General features: G+C 44.1%; 1 protein-coding gene across 1 annotated transcript in view; it reads right to left on the reverse strand.

Annotated features, from left to right (window-relative positions):
• LOC142590834 (lysosomal alpha-glucosidase-like) overlaps positions 1-14,653 on the reverse strand; it is a 32,833-nt gene extending 18,180 nt beyond the window's left edge. Inside the window, exons 1-7 of the mRNA XM_075703236.1 lie at positions 14,552-14,653; positions 8,296-8,392; positions 6,585-6,802; positions 4,954-5,031; positions 2,812-2,931; positions 1,859-2,025; positions 1,281-1,417 (exon numbers count right to left, since the gene is read on the reverse strand). Of these exons, the coding sequence (XP_075559351.1) occupies positions 1,281-1,417; positions 1,859-2,025; positions 2,812-2,931; positions 4,954-5,031; positions 6,585-6,802; positions 8,296-8,392; positions 14,552-14,653 (919 nt within the window). The remainder of the gene's footprint in view (positions 1-1,280; positions 1,418-1,858; positions 2,026-2,811; positions 2,932-4,953; positions 5,032-6,584; positions 6,803-8,295; positions 8,393-14,551) is intronic.
• Between the last annotated feature and the right edge of the window lie 807 nt (positions 14,654-15,460).

Below are 15,460 nucleotides of genomic sequence, written 5' to 3' on the forward strand. Positions count from 1 at the left end.
CATTCAGGCACTTCAGCGGTTGGCTGAAGCACCAGCTACCTCAGCTGTCCACGCTCCGCAAAATATACATGCCAAAATAGATATGCGATACAGTGAACCCGAACGCAAGGAGACTTCACTTTCGACTTGAGTTGGGGGCATATGTTGGTGACTTAGGCTCCTCACGAGTGGTGCTATATCTCTAGGCCTACTTTCTTGTGATTACGTACGGTAACAACAAAATAAGAGCCGACTGTTTATCTGTAAAAACTGACGGGCTAGCTTGTCTGTCATGTTTACAGGAAAGCTTAGCGCAACGTAAACAGTTATTAGTAATAGCAGCGTTCATCGCCGTCGGTTCCCTGTATCTGTGCCCAAATGTTACACTGAGTTTTCCAGTCAACGCATTAAATTGTTGAGGTTGCTGTTATGCGCTTTAAATAATTTTTTGTTGCTTTGATAATTTGTGTTTTCGGCTTTTTTTTCCTTAGCGTTGTGTCCATAAACACGCATTGAGCACATAGCTCTTCATCCACCGGAGGTGTAGACATGTCCACCCGTGTACTCAATAAACATTACACTTCGTGAAAGAAAAATGCTTGTCGAGGAAGGGGCTTGGTGGTGGATGAGGTGTATTCAAACCACGAACGCAAAAGTTGCCTCACTTATGGCAGAAACCAGTAACACAGCGGTCATAAATACTGCCATCACTATTCAGCGCCTTAGATAGTCTCTCCCCCCCCCCCCCTAAGAAATTAATGTTTATATAGTCCCCCACGAAGCGACCGAAAACGTACACAAGAAATGTTTCATGACTGTTTTCACCCCTGTGGAACGTCATGTAGTACTCTAATTGGTATCATGCGGTCTTTATACTTTGCCTCTTGCTGTTTATATCCATGTTTTGTAATACTTCAGCATTCTTTGTGTCTCTGTCTTCCAAAGCAACTTTGTTTTTTTATCATGTTAGCTACCAATAAAGTGTCAAAGTGGGTTGTTTCGTAGTTTATCTTATGTTATAGTGGTTTGGAATTGTTCCAAAGCATGTGCCTCATTGGAAGCTTTGTTTCGTTGATGTTTTTGGGCGTTCATTTTACAAAGATATCCCTCACCTTCTTAACTCACCCACTGTCATGAGCCTTTGGAGAAACCAAGCAAAAAAAATTAAGAAAGAAAGACTGACCGATTGCGGTGTATATATTTGTTGCCGTATCATACCCTGACACACTCGGTGTCGAGCTGTGAAACGGTCACGAAAAAATATGTGGTATCTAGCACTCTGCGGTGTCGAGGAGGCTTACCTCGAACAGCCTTTATGAGGCCCTTTGCTCCATCTACGCGTGCAAGACTCCAGAAGACGTTCCACTGGCCGATGCCAGGAAACGTGTCGCTGATAGTGGCCAGAGCGGGATAAGCCTGTCTCTTCGGCGTGATCACCCTGGATGAGTACGGTGCACCGTGAGATAATGCCGAAAAATGTCACCACTGGGTTCAGTGTTCACAAAGCCAGATACACGTGCTAACGAGGGAGAAACAAGAACTAATGACTGAGACGCCATGCAAGTTGTAGATATAATAGTGGTGTTTAGGTTCCGTCTCTTGTGTAGTGTTCTTGTTCATTCATAAAGGAAGTTCAAGCTTTATTACGACGCTTCCTTTGTTCCAAGCGCCGGAGTCTTCCAGTTAGCTCCAGCGTAACATTTTGTTGTTATTAATGTCCTAAACATGTTCCCAAAAGTAACTCATCACACAAGAACAAGAGAACAGCATATACATGCCGTGGAAGACGTGGCCAGCACAAGCCACATGGACATGTGTAAGTACTATCCAGTTTCAGTTCTACAATGTGCACGCGTAAGCCGCAAAACAGTGGACAAACCGGTGGGCCATTCGCGCCATGAGGTAGCCGTACGCGTTCCGCACGTCAGAGTACGCAGACCGGTGCAGCTGGGCCGTGCCACATACGTCACCAGGGAATCTTCGTGCATGCGCCGGACAGTCGGTGACGTTGCTGTCACTCTTCAAGCACGTGAATGCTTCTAGCCACTGCGTCACCGTTGTCGGGCATGATGAAAAAAAAAATAAACAGGACGAAAGGAATATTTAGGAAGGCACTGAGCCTGATCGGCTGTCCAGAAAAGATTTAGAAAAAGTCATTCTGCGAGACAGGGAAGAAAAGCTGCACTTGCAACTTTTCTTCCCTGCCTCCCCCAATCTATTGGAAATAAAGATATATTCAATTCAATTCAGTTCTTTTATTGCTATTATGAGTGTCGCCCGGGCCACCTCAAATTCTTTAAAGGGACACCAAAGAAAAAATAATAATTTATCCTGCATGAGGAAATTACCCTTCTACAATACCAAGAACACCACTCTTACCAGGAGAAGCTGATTGGTAAGAAAGGAAGTAACGCGCAAACGAAAGACTGGTGGCAATGCTCCCTTTAAGTTCCAGCACCAGCACGCCGTAACGGCATGGATTTTGACGGTGTCTGCTATGGCCTAGTTAATTCTTTTGCAGTAAGCATCGACTACATTGTGTTGTAAAGCGAGTAAAAGACTGAATATGGTGAGTTCCGGGTACTTTTACTAAGCCAACGCGCCCTAAACGAAAAAATGAGATACTTTAAAGTCCGTGACGTCTAACTGACGTATTACGGGCTGGGGTTACGGCGCGAAATTCGAAATATTGAAATTTTCACCTTCATTGTCGCTTCTAATGATTAACCCATTATATCGAAAGCAACGACAACAGAGTTTTCAAAGAAAACTTTACTAGTATAAGCATGATTCCCAATATGTGTCGCACGACCTTCTGAACAGACTACGCACCAGTACGCCTGCAGTCTTGAAGTTTTCGATAACTTGTACGAGGTCAAACATCTTGGACCACTCGTCATCAGCTGCCGGATGTGTCAGATCAACGAGTCGCTCCACGGATCCGCGGCCAGTCTAGATTCAAAGTGGATTAGGAGGATAACGTGAATGCATGCGATAAACTATGTAATGACTTTTCGAAATATAAAACATTTCTTGGCATACACCAGCGCTTATTTTTAGTGCGCAACTTTTAGGTACCAGTTCCTGCGGCAATCTTTGGCGTTCTACGTCGTAACCGAGCGAACGAGCACAGTTAATGATGAAAGCAAATGCGGAGTGCCGCGGGAGATGAAAGATAATGATAGCGAAGAGAGCGCGAGGAGGAAAGCGGAGGAGGATGGTATGACGAAAGTGTCAGGGGAAAAGCATAATGCCGCGCAAGACGGGCTGCGCGGGGAAGATGGTTACGAGGTGGCGCCAGAGTAGCGCGCGTTGTCTGTGTGGAAACAAAGCGCTGCATCAGCGCTCCTGTGAATACTGCGCACACGTCACCCACACGCTGCCTCTCGCAATCTCCGGGTCAGCGAGGCAGTCATACCCCAATTCGCTCCGTTTGCAACGTACCGCACGAGACAGCTTGTCCGTGCCAGCCAATATTAGAGAAATGGAAACACGTATATAGCTGTGTTCAAATTTCGCATTAGGGAGTATCGCAATCGTCGGCGAATTATTTATTTGTATTTATCTTTCAGTGTTTAACGACTTACCTACCTAACACATTTCAGGTGAAGAACTTGTTCAGGTTATGTTGAGTTCCGTATTATTTACGCGAACTGGCGTGTTGCGTGTAACTTCTAAGTCAATATATTTTGATGTCGCAAGCTGAGCTACCCATTAGTGTGCCCGAACGTTTCCAGACCGTTCGCCCCTTCTGGACATCTCGGGATTATCTCGTTACATATGCACATTATATACACCTCGTCATCTCGTGGCACATTCGCGTGTCGTTTTTCAGCGCTCTGGTAGTGCTTCTAGGTTTCCATAAAAGAGCAACTAAACGTTCAAGATAGCATGATTGGTCTCCGCTAATAATAATAAAGCATTATGAACACTTACTTTCCATAACTCGTTTTTTCTTTCGCAATAAAGCTTTAAAGGCGTTTTTCACCACCATCGAACGGTCAGAGCGCTCGCAATCAAATGAACACCCGAATATGTCATGAGAGTTTAAAACCTATTTTTCCGCATTTAAATGTGACGGAACAAGCAGTGTGCCATGAAAGTGTCGACATCTACTTTCGTAGCACATCATCAAAAACGCCACACGCTGCACGCTTCCTGCTTCTACCCTGTGATCTTTTATTTAAAAAAAAGTCACTGTTTTGCCCGAAAGGAGAAAGATCAGTTGCGATAGCAAAAAATTAGACAGCTATACGAAGTAAGGATACTAGTTCTACCAGCCCTATAAACTTGTAAACATTCGGTCGCGCATCCCTCTTGCTATGTCATCATCATCCCTCGTCACACCTTTATGTCCCCGTTCCCCCTACCCCTGTGTAGAGTAGCAGACTAGAGCGCCTTAGCTCAGGCAGACCTCTCTGCCTTCTTTCAATTACGTTATCTCTCTCTCTTACTAACAACATTAACAATCATGGCGCCACGCGCGCACAGACAAACATATCTCACTCGACAACCGCGAACACTCGCGGCCGAAACGCGGGCGTGAGGAACAGCGGCAGCATCAGCGAGCGAATCGACCTTCGTGTTGCCTCTCGTTTCAACGTAAACCAGGCAGCGAGAATACACCGCACGCGAAGCTCACAGCCCTCCGCGCGGCTATACTATTCACCTATCGGAGATAGATTTCAAGATACGGCGCGCGCAAACGCGCTCACCCGCGCCATACACAGCCGCCGCCTAAGTGCTACAAGGAGGAAAGCATGGCCTCACAGCCGCGTGGTTATTTGGCATGATTTGAACTGAGCCTACAAAAACATCTTCAGTGTTTGAGCTAAATATTCGGCCCTGGCTTAGAAGGGCATTCTTTTCAGTAAATTTGCCGCAAGATTTAGGAGTGGCTCCGTGACAGGGATACCAATGTACTCTTACGCCCTTAGGAAATGCTGGCGGCCAAACAAAAGAAAGATGACTCACTCGACATGTGAGCACAGCTCCTCCAACGTCTCGGAAAACGGCCAAACGAAGGGGGTCGTCCATGCCATTCTTCTTTATCTGAAACAAGCGAAAATATGCGTCATGGAGATTGTATAGGTGCTTTCTTTTCATAAACACAATCGCATCTGCAAGCACAGTGAAAACAATCAGGAGATAAAGAAAAAGTGAAAGCTGGAACCATCCAACATTGAAAATAATATTACGTGTACATCGTAAAAAAAAAGGAAGACGATAAAATCGTAACGCTGCAGGGATGCACGACTTGTATTAAATGTTACTGAGAGAACATAGCACGCATAAATTATTCAGTCCTTATCCACTGTTTAATAAATAGAACGTTTTGCCACTAAAACTACAAGCTAAGCACTACAACAATAAACAAGGCAACCCAATATTGAGTGAGAACGGAAGAGAAAATAACGAGCTTCACATATAGGAGAACTGATAGCACTTCAGAGTTTCATGCGGATTTCCTTTATTGAGCTTTCCTCCCCATTTCAAGCTTCCTCCGCACTGAGTTTATCCATGAAATACTGCGTGATTTATAATCTTGCGACAATTGCCATTGCGGTCACTCGGAATCGCAGCACCTGTGAGGTCTGTGGTTTATCCGCCATATCTATTATTTACATCTATCAACAAACAATGATGCGAAAAACGTTCGCCAATGAGCGGCGAGGAGAGGATGAGGCTGCAATCAAAGCGACCACTGTAGTATATTTTTACGATTCCATCATTCCTTTTTTGTGACAACTGGCGCTAATTTGCAAAGCTGCATGAAGTTCAGTTTGCCGAAATGCGTTCTCGGTAACAAAATCTCGAAAAGTAGAACAGACCGTAGACTGTGTCCTGTCGCGCTCTTGTTTAGAGCAGTCATATGGGTCGCAATCCAAATGAAGGAAGTCGTCTTTTCAACTGTGAGAATTTTCACATTACAGTAATTGTATGTTATCCAGTAAAGAGCGGTGACGTGGAATGATGGCAAGGGTAGCAATATAATGTCGCAGGAAACACGTTGTAACGGCTGTTTCCGTAATAAGAAATTCCGGTGATATATTTTCATAATTTATTTCCCTCAGATCTTTTTCTGCCAAGTCTCTCTGAACGTCTTAAGGCTCCCTCTAGAATAACACGCACACATCAATATATATATATATATATATATATATATATATATATATATATATATATATATATATATATATATATATATATATATATATATATATATATATATATATATATATATACACACAAGATAAAACAAATAAATGGTTAGTTCCGCACGTAAGAACGAACTATGGCGAACAGAGCCTGCAATATTTATTGTCGACAAGAATAAAAAAGCATGACCCCTTCCATGATCTTTGTACTCTGCCTACCGCTTCCTTTAAGCTGTACCGACTTGACTGGCTGGTTGACCGGCCGACTGGCTGACTGGCTTCCTTGCTAGCTGACCGGCTGATTGACTTTTTTGCTGGATGACTTATGAATTACATGACTTGTATAATAAATACTTCGTTGACTGCTTGACCCACTATACCCGACTGATCGGTCGACTGAATACTCATTTCAGTGATTGACCATAAGGCACGAAGTGCGCAACTTGCCTCCTCTGGGAGGAAGAGTGTGAAGGGAACAACTCTTCTGTTGGTGCTGGCCGTTTGTCCACTCACGATGAACCTGAGCGAGGGCATCGCCGGCAGACCGACGAGTCGTGTGTACTGCGCGACCACTTCAGCGGGGCTGGCTCCGAAGAAGACGAAGAAGTCGAGCACGCCACCAGCAACGCGGAACGTGGCCACTTGGTTGGGCGACAGTGTCACCTCTGTGCGCCAAGAGGAAGACAGCGCTTGGACTCATTCCACGGCCTACCATGTGCAACAGGCTGTGAACTTTCACAAATACTGTTATTTAACGTGCCGCAAGTGTAGCCGTTGATGAAATCTCGAGTGGCCGTTTTAGTTGTTCTTCTTTAAATTTTAATCGGCAACCGCGGCGAGCACGTTTCCGCTGTCTTGTGGTAAGACCACGATGGTAAGACATACGTCGGCCAGACTGGGCGATGCGTAAATGAGCGTGCACGGGTACATGAGCTGTCACTGAAAGGACGGAGAACATTTGCCTAAGCATCGCAACTCACATCAGTGTGAGCCAAACCTGGACGAGGTACGGATTCTCGGTAGAAGCAGGGACACCACGGCACGTGAATTGTTAGAGGCGCTTCATATTAAAGAGCGAGGTTCGTCTTGTATTAGCGACGCATCAGTGTTACATATGCATGTAGAAAGAAGGTTTTTTTGATAGCAGGCTGGGATTAGGATGCTGCGCGATTGAAGCTGTTTTTGTATGTCGCGCATTCGCCTGCATGTATATATTGCAATTGCATGCCATGCAATAGAAAATAAACACTCGAAAGTTGGCGCTCCGCTGGTTCCCTTCCGTCCTTTCTTGTTTGTGCCGAAGCGATCATATTTAGGGTTTACTCCGCAAATTACTTGCTGTTTACAGGTTACAAGGTTACCAGAGACGTGGCTGGTAGTGGCTAAGCTGGTAGAGACGTCTTGTGAGAATTTGTCCATCTATATTGCGCAGCGTATTTTTGTTCTTTCTCTACCTTTTTTGTCGAATCACGTTTGTATAGGAGGAAAATCATAAAAGTATGACAGGTTAAGCATTACGTTACTACCAACGCTTTACCGCAATAGTCATACAGAATATGTAAGTTGCAGCATTCGTTTTGCATGTCCTTTCGTTAAACATTGTTTCACAAGGTGTCGCTACCAGCGCAGTTCTTGCCTGGTATACCAGTTACTTGTTAAACCGCAAGCGGTCAGGTGTTTGTGTACAGGCTAAAAATGCTCTAATGACGAGATCATACTGCGTACCATGATTGCGCAATCATGTACAGGTTTGCCACCAAACTAGCACTTGCAAGGCTAGGAGGTTTCTAGGCTCTCTATAGTGATAAGTATAGTTTTTGGCTCGTTTAATCATATTCTTCGAATAAGAAACATCTCTAGGCTTGATTAGACAGCCTAAAAATTCACGGCATCAGAGTGAATTTGAGCGGAAACGATCAAGGCGGCATCGCCACGGCTGTCTATTGTTTCCGCGTATTTTTTAAACTATATAAGCCTCTTCTAACGCTAAGATTTCAAGGCTTGCTTGGTATTCTGAAAGGGCAATCCCCAAACACAGCTCAATTTTTTTCCCCTACAAAGATGGCCACTATGACTGCAGCTATCGCGCTAAGGTTACATCGTGCATGATGCAGGAATGGTAGCCTTTTTATTTTCTTTTTTTTAGGCTAGTCCTTACCGACGTCGTTGCTAGTGCGGAGGAAGAGGCCCACAGAGGCATTCCCTGTCGTCATCACGAAGAAAGGATGGACCGACTCGTACGCTCTTGCGCCCGTCTGTAAAAGTGAATCAGGGGTTAGCTAGCACGATTGCATACAAGATGCTGCACTGCGTGTGGTATAACGAATAAAAGACTATACTTCATCCGTGCGATCCGTGACATATCACTTACGCTAAGCTGGATTTGATGCCTAACAATAGTTGCTGAAGCGCAAGGAACTTATAGAAGCATTTCTAATACGATATATTTTAGGAGAACAATTACTAATAAAGCAGTGCTTTACTAATACAAGTTTCCCCCCGAAAAGTGTTTTCATTTTGCTTTTTCTACAAATGTACTCCACATGGCCAGAAATACTCGCCAACAGTATAGTTAAATTTTTATTGACGTGGAACAGCGTGTGGGTCGCACTGGGTTAAAAACAGGAAGAAAATAAAAAAGAATATAAAAGCAGGATGTTTGGTAGTCCACTAAGCCCATAGAAAACGGCGATTCAGTGCTCTGTCGTTCCCGTTTATCACGTTATTTTGCTATTCAGAACCTCTACTATATATAACATACCAGCAGGCTCAAATTGCCCCAATGGTGGTCCAATTTTTTTTATGTTGTTAAAAACACACACGCCTCCTCCGGCGCGTTACAGGTTATGATTCGCGGTAGTGCTCAGCGAGGGAAGTAACGTACATCTTTTTACCTTTAAAGATATCAGTCAAATGGCGCAGAGAACGTCACTGCCAAAATGTAACTTGAACTGAAGTTATACCGCTGGAATGAGTTTCGTTATTCCTTTCCAAATGCATACAAGGGCAATGCGCTAATGGAAATGTCGTCGAGTAGTTTCGGAGAAGTGGGTTGATCAAGAAATACTCAGTAAGCCATTTAAAGGAAAAAAGTATCGCAAGGATTCAAAAGTGCTGTTACTATAAGTATATTTAATCTGTTCTTTTCACATATATAGACATTCGCCTTTTTTTATTCCCAACTGGGACTGAGACCTGCTGCTACTGCTTCCACCACTTGTTTTTCTATGCCTGGAATAGACTGCAAATCGCTTAGTGCTATACTTAGGTACAGAGAAAACGTTTTGTGCAAGCGTATTTGTTTACTTTTCGTGGTCTTGAAGTCACGCCATGAAATGTTTACCTAACGCTTGTGACAGAGCTATTAGGAAATTGAGGAATGGCATGAAGCTTATTCTGAGAAAGCCAGTGGAGTTCACGCGATTCATTGCGGAGAGCACGATGGCACCTAAGCGGTAATGTGTTGTCAATATTACTGCGAATGATATTGCAGGACCCTTTCGAGAAATTACCACATTTCTGGAAACTGTGCTTTGGAGCTACCTCTGCTTTTGTTATTCAGCGGAATTCTCGTTTCACGGCGGCCGTAGGTATCCCGACGAAAATTAGATACATTAGGAGCTTTGTAGGTCCAACATTCTAGAGGAATTTTGTAGTTGTAGGTGCATCGTATCAAAAATTTAATAGTTAGACAACAATATCTTGCTCTGGGTGGGTTTCGTCATCTTTCTGTCAGCGTTCATACCAGCGCCAGTGAAGAAGACGGGAAAGAACTCGTACGATGAGAGGGGCACTGAGTTCAAAGAGTTAGTATCAGTGAATTTCCGTAATCCTGCGTGCATTCCTTTCCGTTTGTCTTCTGCTCGATTAGGGAAGCTGTCAGCACGTTGGGAATTGCGTTCCGCATGTGCACCGGAATAAAGTACGCCATTTTTACATGAAGAATAATGTCGCTATTACTATGAAAAATTGCAGAATAAAAGCTTGCTTTAGTGCAATCCCGGTGGTGAAATTTTGAAACGCTATGCTCAGTGGGGGCTCTGTACCGAATTTCCAAGCTGCCATTTGAACTTTGAAACCTCTCTGAAGCAATACAAAATCAGCACGAAAGTACTTGCTCTAAACTAGCGATTGTAAATTTCTCTTTGAAACTTTGCTTGCAAACCTACACAGAAGACGCTCAACAGTTTGCAAACAAACAATTATATTACTTGAAATCAATGCAGAAAAGAGTGATTTATAAGCGGCCATGCATTCGTAGCCAGTCACGCCAAGAACACTCGTAGTGAACACGGCCAGCCGTAGAAAGTGGCTGAGCAGCCCTCACGGAATTTTGTAAAAAAATTACTGGAGGAAACAGAACGTCCGCTTAACAAAGATATGCCAGATACAAAGCAGTGCACATCTAAAGAAAGAAGAAAAATGCCCACACAAACACACATTGGACACGCATATATAAGGACACACACCAACAGCGCTGAACAAATTCAAGCGTTTGTTGACGTTTATAATATACGACACTGCTGACGGATACGTATATCAAGCAATATAAAATATGTACACTTTACATGAGTGGTAACCACCGTCTGATTCATATATACTCAACTTAGTTCAGATGTTTTGTTGCCATGTTCAGTTAATGCGACTGTGAGCCATGTCGCCAGTTTAATTACAGTGAAACTGGCCACTTTCTACTGGTGCTCTACCTGTTGATGAGACCTGTAGAAGGTGTGCCGACTCCACCGACGCGCATTAACGAACGGGACCCGACGTGCCCCTCGCAAACCGTACACGATGTGGCCGGGTAGACTGATCAACAGCTGCTTGGTGACGTCGGCGTGGAACATTTTTCCAACCAGAAATTTCAATCTGCAGTGGGTGGCAGGGCATGGTGTTAACGAATGGAACACGGGAACAGTCTCTATAGAAACTTTCCGAAGGTAAATTTAGATTAAGCTGCTAAAGCACGTTACAGACTCAATGTAGATGAATAAACATGTAGGAGTTAAACTATAAGTCCCGTCAGTAACGCGTCTTGGCAATTTAAAAACGATCCCAACTCGCCCATGTTCACGCCCTATAAATTGAGAGTGTTAGCTTGTCAGGAAACGTATTACTGTTTGCCGAAAACCGGGCTACCGGAGAGGTGTACGGCAACAACAAAGCTGGTAGCGACATCTGGTGACTCAGAGTAACTACTAGTACACACGCAAACGTCATACTGCAGTGGCCTATACATATTCTACTTGAATTCTGATTATGATTCTTGAATTCAGGCTTTACATGCCGCACTTTTAAGAGTATCCATTGGTATTAGCACTGACGAGAAAAAAAAATTTCTCTAACCCTATGAAGTTTAAGAAATAGTCACAAGATGTCACAACCAGAATTGCTACTGTGGTTCATGGCTCCGGTAACCCGTTAATTTATATATGGTAAGTTTAGGGACAAACTAACACTATCTAATAACATAAAAAACGCACACAAACTCATTAGAGCTAGTGGTCGAACAAGAAAAGCACAAGTAGAACTGTGGCACCCTTGAGTGTGCTTGCTTGTTCCATGGGAATACGCTCGGACTTTAGTGGTCAGATTTAATAATGGATGGAGAAAAGAGAGTTTTTCTGTTGTTGACACTTTTCGGCTAGTAAACATGACGACACGGAAACATACGGCACAGAAACTGCACGAAACAAGCTTTCAATGCTCTCACTCTCGAATCCTTCTGTCAGGCATTTTGCTGGGACTTCAAGTGGTGAGAATTAGCCCAAATGTTTAAACTACGGCTTTTCTCTTCGTGCGTAATGTTTGAGATTGCCGTCGTGTACAGTAAAGGCTTGTTGGACGTTGAATGGCAAGGGTTTTACAAGGAACCGACGTTGAGCTAGTTGCTGTTCCTTTGGGAAAGGAAAACAGTGTGTAAGACGAGGACCTATAGAATATACCGACAACACATGCGCTCACTAACAATGTTGTCTTTATTGCAACAAAGCAATATATAGAACCAACACACCTCACCGCATGTGTAGGTCATATCGTCAAAGATATGAAATCCTAGGTAAAATGTTTTTATGCAGAACGAGGGCTAATCATCGGTTTTATTAGGGTGACTTTCCCTGAAGAAAAGTCTAAGGTGCACTTCTAAAGAACAAGGCTTCTTTATCGTTTAAAGCTATCGAATCGTGTATGCTTCTGCTATCAAACGGGCGCAAACTTGTGGGTATCTGCCGATAACCGAACATGCGTGGAATTCCGGTGTGCATTCACAATTGTCACAACGTAGCGCAGCCGTCGCGTCCGGGATTTGATCCCGCGACCTCGTGCAGCACAACACCACATCCGCTAAACCACCACGGCGGATAGCAACCGGACGGGAAATCATACGTCGGTTAATCTTGAGTTTTGAAGATTGAGTCAGCCTTGTGGAAGCACGACCTTGAATGGGCGTCTCTAAGTGCGGCGGTCGCTATTGCTCGCTTGACAATATTCGAGTGGGGCAGAGTTGAAGGGAAGTAGCTGAAACACACGCACTTACGCACTCCTACCATTGTAATAGTATTGCGGTGAAACACTACTATTACAACTTGCACACTATACGTTAGCATGCACAAACAGGCCCATTCAACAACTTCTATAGCTTTAATGTTACCGAGGACATCGCAGTTAGTGCTCTAAAGCGACACTCACTTGTAGTCCAGAAAACTTTTTGGACTGAGCGAGACGAAATCGGGATGGGCTGTGAAACTGTAGGAAACGATGCCAGCGCTGTCACCTTGCGGGACTGGCGGAACGGATGTCTCAAATTCCTTCTGTGTCGCATCGTGAATCTGCATATGCAATGCGCGTTCAAGCTCTCCGTACTAACAGCAGCACCAGATATCATCATCGTCATTACCATCATTATTTATTACCATCAAACGCATTGTGTTCTTTGCTCTCTTTCCAGTTAGGTTCAAGCTACCTTTGCAAATGCTTTCTACGTACCTAACTAAAACAGCGTTTCATACATACATTGCATTTTGTTTCAATTCTATCTGTGTTAACGTTAATAACATGAAAGTGGGTTCCAGCGAAATAACCACTGTTATACGGAACACTTTTCCACATGGCTGCAACTTTCATCCGAAACACTTTCACACAGCCTTTCCTCGAAGACAATTTAAATATGTTGCAGGATGTTTAGCGTATTGGCCAATGTTCCCGATAACCGTTGTTTGTTTAACAGAACACATTTCCAAATATAGTGAGATGTACGCGTATATACAAGCCCAAAATAAGGAAATCCCTCAATATACGGAATAAATATTTCGCAATGTTTTGCAGTAATCCTTTCTGAATAGGTGGAGGCTGTCCCGTTCCGAAAGGAATAAAAGACGGCTGCCCGCCGATTGCTCTGTCACTGGCTACTGGGAGCTACCAGGGAGCATGGATTTATTTACGTAGAATAAAAATTTTCCCCTGATAGTTTAACAATACTTAGCCCTACTGGCAGGTTGCATCGCTCTGCCGACTCTCCTTCACTGAGGATTCGTTTGAGCGACATCTTTAAACTTCCTTTACGCGCTACCGGGATTTTTGGCCAGCCACTGCAGGCTGAGCAAGGGGGAAGCGGACCAATCGTTGACGCCGGCACCACCTTCCTCATCTGGTTATGCCTGCTTTCACTATGCTTACTCGGCCCCACCGAAGCCCTCTTCACTTCAGCGTGCACGTCACCTGGTGTCAGTCAATGAGATAAAACCGCTCAATGTAGGAATTGCCAATCGATTTAAAGCAAAAAAAAAAAAAAATCACCTCCTATAAACGAGGAGAGCGTTTGATTTGACTCTTCAAACAACGCTGCGGGTTACCGCATAATTATGCCTACATTGGTCGCGGCGTAAATTCGGCACCAGTAGATTGGAATAACAATAAATTGGAATGGTTTTACGGTATGGGGCCCTTAGTTTATATTTTGGCAGTGAGGCTTGGTATCCTGGTCGCATGACGACGCACAGTTTCAATTTGATCCCTTTTCATAATACAACTATGTGAAGCATAAAAGAAAAGTGTTCTGTAGATGGTTCTTTAGAGCTTACAGTGCATAACCAAAAAGTAAGGAGTCCTTTAAAGTTCGTGATCGCAAAGCAACTCAAGGGACACAAGTGTATGAAAAGAGGGTATATGATGAAAGAAAATAATTCCGAGCACCAACGCATCTATATGTAGTCCTTACATTTTACCGTTTTAGTTCCCTGCACTTCGTGCTTCTATAATAATGAGCTCACATTAAAGCACTGAAGCAGGCGTCTTAATAGCTTTTTTTTTTTTTTGAGGGGGGGGGGGTCGTTTGGAGGTTGACTAGATGATAGGGATGGATCTTTGACCTGAGTGAGAAATTATGAAGTGAATTTTGAAGGAAGCTTTGAACTCACGCGCAATCGTGCGATTCCGTAAGAGAAGTAGATGCCGGTAACGGTCACCGTCGTTGACTCAGGTGTTGGCAGCGCCGCCGAGGTGTTCTTTAGGAGCGACATGTTAACGCTCCAACCGTCCATTGTCCGCACTCCCGACGTCTGGACGTAGCGGTTGGCGCCAGCCGGAAGGTCGCATTGCGGGGCCACTGAAATGAGACACACGCTACATCGGGTGAGTCATCGAGTCAGGTCACGGAATTTTTTGTTCCAAGCCAATACATGCGCTATCGCAGAAGCAATATAGGGAGGAGCTCCGGATTTGACTTGGACTACTTGAGATTCGTTAACAAGCAACTAAACTTAACTGCACGAAGCTTCTTGCACTCCTTTTCCACTGAAATGCGGCTGCAGTGAACTTGAACCGAACTATCAACCTCGTACTCAGCGCTATCGAGCGCCAGGGCCAACGACAAACCGCGCAACATTGCTCTAGTACCTCTCACGCCCCAGAAAGGTTCAAGTCCACGGTTAGGGTGAATGGCTTGATATATGCTTTTCTCGCATAAACGCTTTTGCACAAACCACGACTCCATCGACAAAGCACTCCACTTTGCAGTATAGAATAGATGTTGTGACAAGAATTAACGGACTCTGAAACCAACTCGTTGCTGCGGCTACGCTATGATTTTAGCCACCGTCAGACGCGCTACTGCGCATGCTCATAAAGAGCACGTCCAGCTGCGTCAATCAAATTATTCATTTTCAGTCTGTGAGCCCAAATATTTCATCCCTCTTTATATATGGTTAAGCAGCTTTAAAATAAAAGGCATACGCTGTGAATGAAAGCTTGATGATTTTCTCTTCCGCACTGCAATTGTAAGATAATCTGAATACTGATACAGACAAGCCCACAAAGCCTGGTTTGAG

The sequence above is a fragment of the Dermacentor variabilis genome, chromosome 8 (assembly GCF_050947875.1).
Source record: "Dermacentor variabilis isolate Ectoservices chromosome 8, ASM5094787v1, whole genome shotgun sequence".
Classification (NCBI taxonomy): Eukaryota; Metazoa; Arthropoda; class Arachnida; order Ixodida; family Ixodidae; genus Dermacentor; species Dermacentor variabilis.